Genomic DNA, 7,525 nt, shown 5'->3' with positions numbered 1-7,525 from the left:
ATTAAAGTTACTGTTAGTTATTAGGTCGAACTAAGTAAAATTAACTACCAACGACAAACTACTTCTTTACTTTCTTGTAATAATAGTATTATATATATATATATATATATATATATATACGAGAAAATCATGTTTTTATCATCTTTGAATTGTCAATACTTGTTCTTCGATCTTCGCTAAAACGACAGAAAACACTGGTTTAGATATGGTTAGGAACGTTTCCTTCTTGATACCCCACATATTAATCTTCTATAACCACACTAGATGATCCATACTGAAAGTGTACACTGGCTGTTAGATATGGTTAGGAACGTTTCCATGTTGATACTCCACATATTAATCTCCTAAGACAACACTAGATGATCCATATTAACAGAACAGCGTACACTGGTTGTTAGATATGGTTAGGAACGTTTCCTTCTTGATACCCCACATATTAATCTCCTAAGACAACACTAGATGGTCCATATTAACAGAACAGCGTACACTGGTTGTTAGATATGGTTAGGAACGTTTCCTTCTTGATACCCCACATATTAATCTTCTAAAACAACACTAGATGGTCCATATTAACAGAACAGCGTACACTGGTTGTTAGATATGGTTAGGAACGTTTCCATGTTGATACCCCACATATTAATTTTCTATAACCACACTAGATGATCCATACTGAAAGTGTACACTGGCTGTTAGATATGGTTAAGAACGTTTCCTTCTTAATACCCCACATATTAATCTTCTATAACTACAATAGATGGTCCATATTAATAGGACAGCGTACACTGATTGTTAGATATGGTTAAGAACGTTTCCTTCTTGATACCCCACATATTAATCTTCTATAACTACAATAGATGGTCCATATTAATAGGACAGTGTACATTGGTTGTTGTGAGAGAAGGTCAATTTCGTTTATTTCTTTACATTCGAGATTCTAAACCTTAATATTTAACATATACATCACGATATTTTACAGTTACCATAGTTTTAAGACAGTTTGTAGTACCTGATCGTACTAAAGTTACCTACTGAATGATATTCCATTAAATCCACTAATACTCGACAGCTGGGTATTATTTCCTTAAGCATTGTACACCATTCGATTTAGGTTAAACAGTTGATATAGCCATGAAACAGTTCTTGACGCTAAGCCTACGAACTGTACGGGAAGATCTGCTTTAATCTTATTGTCTTTCAAATCCAGCTAATGTACTAAGAACTTTCACAAAATTCCCCCTTCACCAGTCTAATCGCTCGGACACTGACAGACGTCAAACTAGGTCACAGACTAGCCAAAAGCTCGCACACGTGTTTACTCTACAATCAGTAACCGTTATTTCCATGAGTGAAAGTAAAGGAGAATATGTTATAACATGTCAACCACATTATATCTGCCAACGAGGCCTTTCGATTAATACCAAAGCTCATCAGGCAAGCTGGGATACGAAAAACACAGTAGTGTGGTTGACATATATATATATATATATATGTTCAATTTTCACGAACAACAACTGTTAGGATTAGAATCATGTTGTACAATATAACCGTAATTATTATCAATTTTATTTAAGTCAGGTTGGTTTGTTGTTGTTTTTTTTTTCTCGTTTTCTCTGGCAACTTTCTCCTGTTAAGTCCAACAACTAAGCATCTTATAATTATAATATATATCTACGTTCTTAAAATGAAAAATTTGGCTCTGAATCCTTTAAAATGAACTTAAGCATTATATATGTATATATATAAATTAACACCGAAATCACATTTTTTTATCATCTAAGTACATAAAGAGGTATTTTTAATTATTATCGAAACGTATTTTATCAAAGGTGGTTTGGATATTAAGTATCTATGAGCGTATCTATTTACATTATATGTATTACTACTGCTATATGCTGTAACCGTGGCAACGCCAGCTCTTGATAAATATCCTGACAGATGCATTAGAACAGCAGGTCCATCGTCAAACAGTGGCGTCCCCATGTATACAGTGCATAAATATTATAATAATATTATTCGAATAATATATTAACATAAAGGAGGTTTCGCACAGACTGACACATAAATATATTACTAACGTCAACCACAAAATTTTTTAGTAATTTATAGTCCTGGCCGGCTTTACAGAACCCATGTGACCCGTGAAAAGTTGTAAGGAACAACTGGTGGCAAAATATGTAAGGACTTAGTAGGACGCAAGAAAAAGTAATAGCAATTTAATTGCACTAAGTCCTAAGACATTCTATTAATTCTACACTAAGTGCATGCGAGACTTAACTATTAATATTGTGATTATTTTAACAATACCTATGTACAGGTTAGATTTTTTTTGATTTTTTTAACGCACGTCCTATACAAAGCATACTCTTATCAGTCAATGGGCTTTAGAGATGAAAATCACGGTAACACTTTTCTTCTTTCTTCAGAATTTACATCATCATTGTACAGGTGAATGTTTTTTTCAGGTATTGAAGGGTGTGTGTTTTGTTAACCTAGAACAACTTTAAGATTCACGCCAGTATATAGATAATTCCTCCTATAAAAAACAAACAAAACCGCCTTATTCTACGTCGCTGTTCTAACGTTAGGCTTAACGCCGTGATAATCACTGTATGGAACAATTCTTCTCCCGTTGAATAATGGGACCTCTGGTGGCGCTTTCAACTATCTCATCGTCTTCAATCCTGCAAAAGCAAAATATAAAAGTTTTAAAGTGTAAAACTTACATATATCAGAGGAACGTATGGATACCAAAGTAGAACAGTGCAAGTCGTTCCTCTACCGACATAACAATACACGTCATTATTCAACCATCACAGTAATGTGTGTCAGTGTTTTACATCAAAAGTATTCTACTAAAGTAAGTAGTGTGCGTCAGTATTTTATTAACAAAGTTATTTGTACTACTTTAATACCAACAATATGCATCTTGGCATTGCACTATTTTATGTTAGCACTCTCGCAATAAAATAGTGCTAATTATAATCTTAACAAATTTTATCCAAACTGGATGATTTATACAAAAAAATAAAAAGGTGAATTAATGTTTATCAGTTTAAAAAAAAAAGTGATAGGTTAGAATATCGGACCACATATTCACAATTTTGGATGTCATTATTCTTACAAGAAAGTAGTGCATGTTATAGCTTTCCACTTCCCCGGGTAATTTATGACAGTGTTTTGCATGCTAGTATTCTATCACCACAGAAAAGCAGTGCATGTAAGTATTCTAGAACCGAAGTAAAGTAATGCGTGTCAGTATTCCAGAGCCAAAGTAAAGTATTGCGTCTTAATATTCTAGAGTCAAAATAAAATATTGCGTGCCAATATTCCACAGCCCAAGTGAAGTGGTCAGTGTCAGTATTCTAGAACAGAAGTACAGTAGTGCGTGCCTGTATTCTGGAGCTAAAGTACTTTAGTACGTGTCATTACTGTAAAACCAAAATAATGTTCTGCAGCTAAAGTAAGGTAGTGCGGATCAGTATTCTAGAGTCAAAGTAAAGTAGTGCGGGTCAGTATTCTAAAGCCAAAGTAAAGTAGTGCGGGTCAGTATTCTAAAGCCAAAGTAAAGTAGTGCGGGTCAGTATTATAAAGCCAAAGTAAAGTACTGCGTGTCAATATTATAAAGCCAAAGTAAAGTATTGTGGGTCAGCATTCCAGAGCCAAAGTAAAGTAGTGCGGGTCAGCATTCTAGCACAGAAGTACAGTAGTCAATGTATTCGTAGGGAAACGAAGTTTCACAATAAAAAGGATAACAATCCTTAAAAATAAACAACATTATTTATAACAGAAGGGGGACACAAATAAATGTTTCGGCATTCCACATCAAACAACTTTCACCAACGCAGAATAACATGCAGTCTTTTTTTAAATTGCACATTTTCTAATATGTGCAGGAGTTTTATTTGTTACTCCTTCACTTTTCGTGTGTTATAATTTTGATTAAATTATCGTTTTTGAAGCAATGTGTTTTAGTTACTTGTTTAGGATTCATGTAATTCTTTTATTTTGCTTTAGATACTGAAGATGGAATATGTAGAATTCCGAAACGTTTATCTGTATCCCCTTCCGTTATAAACAATGTTGTTTATTATAAGTATCATTATCCTTTTTATTTGGAAGTAAAGCAAATCGTGTCAGTATTTCAGAACAGAAGTAAAGTAGAGCGTGCCAGTATTCTAGAGCCTAAGTAAGGTAGTTTATGCCAGTATTCTAGAGCCTAAGTAAAGTAGTCCGTTTTAGTATTCTAGAACCAAAATAAAGGAGTTCGAGTCAGAATACTAAAACCACACCATGTGTCAATTTTTAAGACAGCTTCACAAATACAGATTTGTGACAAGGAAGAAAGCGGCAAAACGTATCTGCTTTGTGACACATTAGTATGACACAACTTGCTTTAGTAACATATTTAAGGAACTTGTGAGATCTAAAAATTTATTTAATAATTTGCAAACTTTTTACTGGTCGCTAGCAATATTCATATGATATTCGTGTTCTTGAAAGGCACTTTATTTTGTAAGTAATTATAAGTAAAAAAAATGCTGTCACCAAACAATAAAAGACAGGATACTATTAGCATTAGTTGTAAGACATTTCATATTTTGTTTAATTGCGTATCAAGTTGTCTGTTTGGCATACACATTTCGCGTTTTAAAAAATGGAATACTCTTTTAACACTTTTTGATGCAAAACATACGTGAATCAAGATGTTTTAATGATGTTCTGTGTGTGAATCAAGATGTTTTAATGATGTTCTGTGTATGAAACACTTAATATCTTAACTGGCCTGGACTTGTGGTTAGGACACTTGACTCAAAACCTGCAAGTTGCAGGTTCGAAGCCCATCGCCGAACATGCCCACCCTTTCAGCCGAGGGGGCGTTATAGTGTGACTGTCAATCTCACTATTCCTTGGAAAAGAGTAACCCAAGAATTGGCGGTGAGTGGTCAACTAACTGCCTTCTCTCTAGTATATATATCGATATATCACTGCTGGTTTGTTTGAAGTTAAGCACAAAGCAATACAATAGGCTATTTGTGCTTTGCTCATCACGGGTAACGTTGAAAGTCCTCAGGCATACGGCTGTGCCACTGGGAGGCAGCTCAGCGCGAAAGTCAATATTTTAACAATGAATCACCTGTAGCACCTACCATCTGAAACACATATTTCATACTTTTTATATTGGATATTGTTAGAAGATAATTTACGCTTTACTATGTGTAGAACCTACGTGTATGGCAAGTTTTACTATGTGTATAGCCTACGTGTATGGCAAGTTTTACTATGTGTATAGCCTACGTGTATGGCTATCTAGGTTGAGATGGCTTCTTTACTTTCAGTAAAATCCCAGCGTAACTTTTAACAAACATTGCTTATAAAATATTTTTTATAAATAATAATGAAAAAAGGGGGGGGGGAGCATAGGAAGCTTTAAGGCATCTCCACAACAGTTTATCTTTTATTAAGGCGTTCATCGGTGGGTCGGGGGTAAACGTACATGGACTTGCAACGCTAAAATCCGGGGTTCGATTACCCGCGGTGGATAAAAAGCAGATAGCCCATATGTGGTTTTGAAATATGACAACAACAACAATAATCTTTATTAAAACATAACAGAGCATGTAAATGACCTGTCCGTCACATAAGCAGAAAGTCAACATGTACACTGATTGGCTCGCTTCTATGTGTACCACGTGACAGCACCTGTCAAATCAAGCTTTTCAATTATATGTAACTCATTCTTTTCACTTGTCAAAAATGCCACCTACGTAAATACATCGCTAAAAAAACTACCCCTTACACCTAACTTCGTCAAACTAAAAGAAGAAAAAACTTTCAATATTTAAAAACCTTCAAAGATACACGTCGTAACTTCGCTCATACCACGTGAACAAGATTGAAGACCGCGAGGACTGGGAAAACCCTATCTTCATTTAACTTGTCAGAACAATAACGGACGGGCGTGACTGATGGGGGCGCCACTGGCAAACCCCTCATCAAGACAGTTTGTTAAGTGGCAATTAGGGGCAAGAAGGTTGCTAGGTCGCAGGTTTAGTCATTTATCAACAACAAGAGAAAGGTGGATCGAGAAACTAATAAACTATATATGGGAAGTTCGCACGTGTCGAGAGCCAACGCCATGATGAGAATCTCGTCTAAATATAATATTTTTATAAAAGCTCGTGCTGCTAAATGTTTGCAGTGAAAAACCATCTACAGCAACTGCACAGGGTTTGAGAGAATTATAGTTTTCCCATAAAGTTTACACGCATTTATATTCGAATACTCTTACTGAAAACTATGGTATGGAAATAAAAACACTATGTACTACGAATGTTCTACTAGGTTTAGGCACTGTACACTACAAGATGTTCTGCTAGGTTCAAGATTTCTTCACTTTAAGTTGTGCTTCAACATTGTCCACTACATGATATTTTGTTAGGTTTTTGTTTTGTTTATGCATATGTTTTTATAGCAAAGCCAAATTGGGCTATCTGCTGTGTCCACCGAGGGGAATCGAAACTCTGATTTTAGCGTTGTAAATCCGTAGACTTATCGCTGTCCCACCGGGGGACCGCTTAGGTTTTAAACATTGTCCACTAAATGATATTCCGCTAGGTTTCTAAACATTGTCCACTATGTGATATTCCGCTAGGTTTTGTCCTCCTGATTTGTCTTCGGATTTACAATGCTAAAATCAAGGGTTCAGATAGCCCGATGTGGCTTTGCTATGAGAAAACACACGTAACCGGCTAGATTTTTAAACATTGTCCACTATAGGCTGTTCTGTTGGATTTTTAAACATGGTCCACTAAATGCTGTTCTGTCGGATTTTTAAACATTAAATACCGTACACAAGTTGATGCGTTAGGAAGCTATTCCACTATATGCAATAACAGTAATTCCTCTTGTTTCAAAAGTTGGCCATAAATCATCCTGGTATATTGTTTTGTTTGTTTGTTTGTGAATTTCGCGCAAAGCTACACGAGGGCTATCTGCGCTAGCAGTCTCTAATTTAGTAGTGTAAGACCAGGGGGAAGGTAGCTAGTCATCACCACCCACCGCCAACTCTTGGGCTACTCTTTTACCAATGAATAGTGGGATTGACCGCTACAGTATAACGCCCCAACGGCTGAAAGGGCGAGCATGTTTGGTGTAACGTGGATTCGAACCTGTGACCCGCAGATTGCTAGTCGAGCACCCTAACCATCGGGCTATGCCGGGCTCGTGGTATACATAAACGACGTCTTTAGTTATGGGCTGGTAAAACATTTTTAGGTCGATTCATACACAAGAAATCCATAATTCAACCTGAAATTACAATGTTTTACCAGCTCACACGTGAAATCTGTAATTCAACCTGAAATTACAATGTTTTACCAGCTCACACGTGAAATCTGTAATTCAACCTGAAATTACAATGTTTTACCAGCTCACACGTGAAATCTGTAATTCAACCTGAAATTACAATGTTTTACCAGCTCACACGTGAAATCTGTAATTCAACCTGAAATTACAATGTTTTACC

At 35.8% G+C, this 7,525-nt stretch overlaps 1 protein-coding gene across 6 annotated transcripts in view; it reads right to left on the bottom strand.

Annotated features, from left to right (window-relative positions):
- Window positions 1–7,525, bottom strand: part of LOC106456894 (EH domain-binding protein 1-like) — a 188,642-nt gene that overhangs the window by 7,537 nt on the left and 173,580 nt on the right. For 4 of the 6 annotated variants that reach the window (XM_013916264.2, XM_013916263.2, XM_022382672.1 and 1 more), the window contains one exon: window positions 2,305–2,681. The exons of the other annotated variants lie outside the window; for them this stretch is intronic. In XM_013916264.2, coding sequence (XP_013771718.1) covers window positions 2,603–2,681 — 79 coding nt within the window. In that variant the 3' untranslated portion in view covers window positions 2,305–2,602. The remainder of the gene's footprint in view (window positions 1–2,304; window positions 2,682–7,525) is intronic. 6 annotated transcript variants of the gene reach the window in all.

The sequence above is a fragment of the Limulus polyphemus genome, unplaced genomic scaffold, assembly GCF_000517525.1.
Source record: "Limulus polyphemus unplaced genomic scaffold, Limulus_polyphemus-2.1.2 Scaffold268, whole genome shotgun sequence".
Taxonomy (NCBI): domain Eukaryota; kingdom Metazoa; phylum Arthropoda; class Merostomata; order Xiphosura; family Limulidae; genus Limulus; species Limulus polyphemus.
This window is presented reverse-complemented; position numbering and strand designations above follow the sequence as displayed.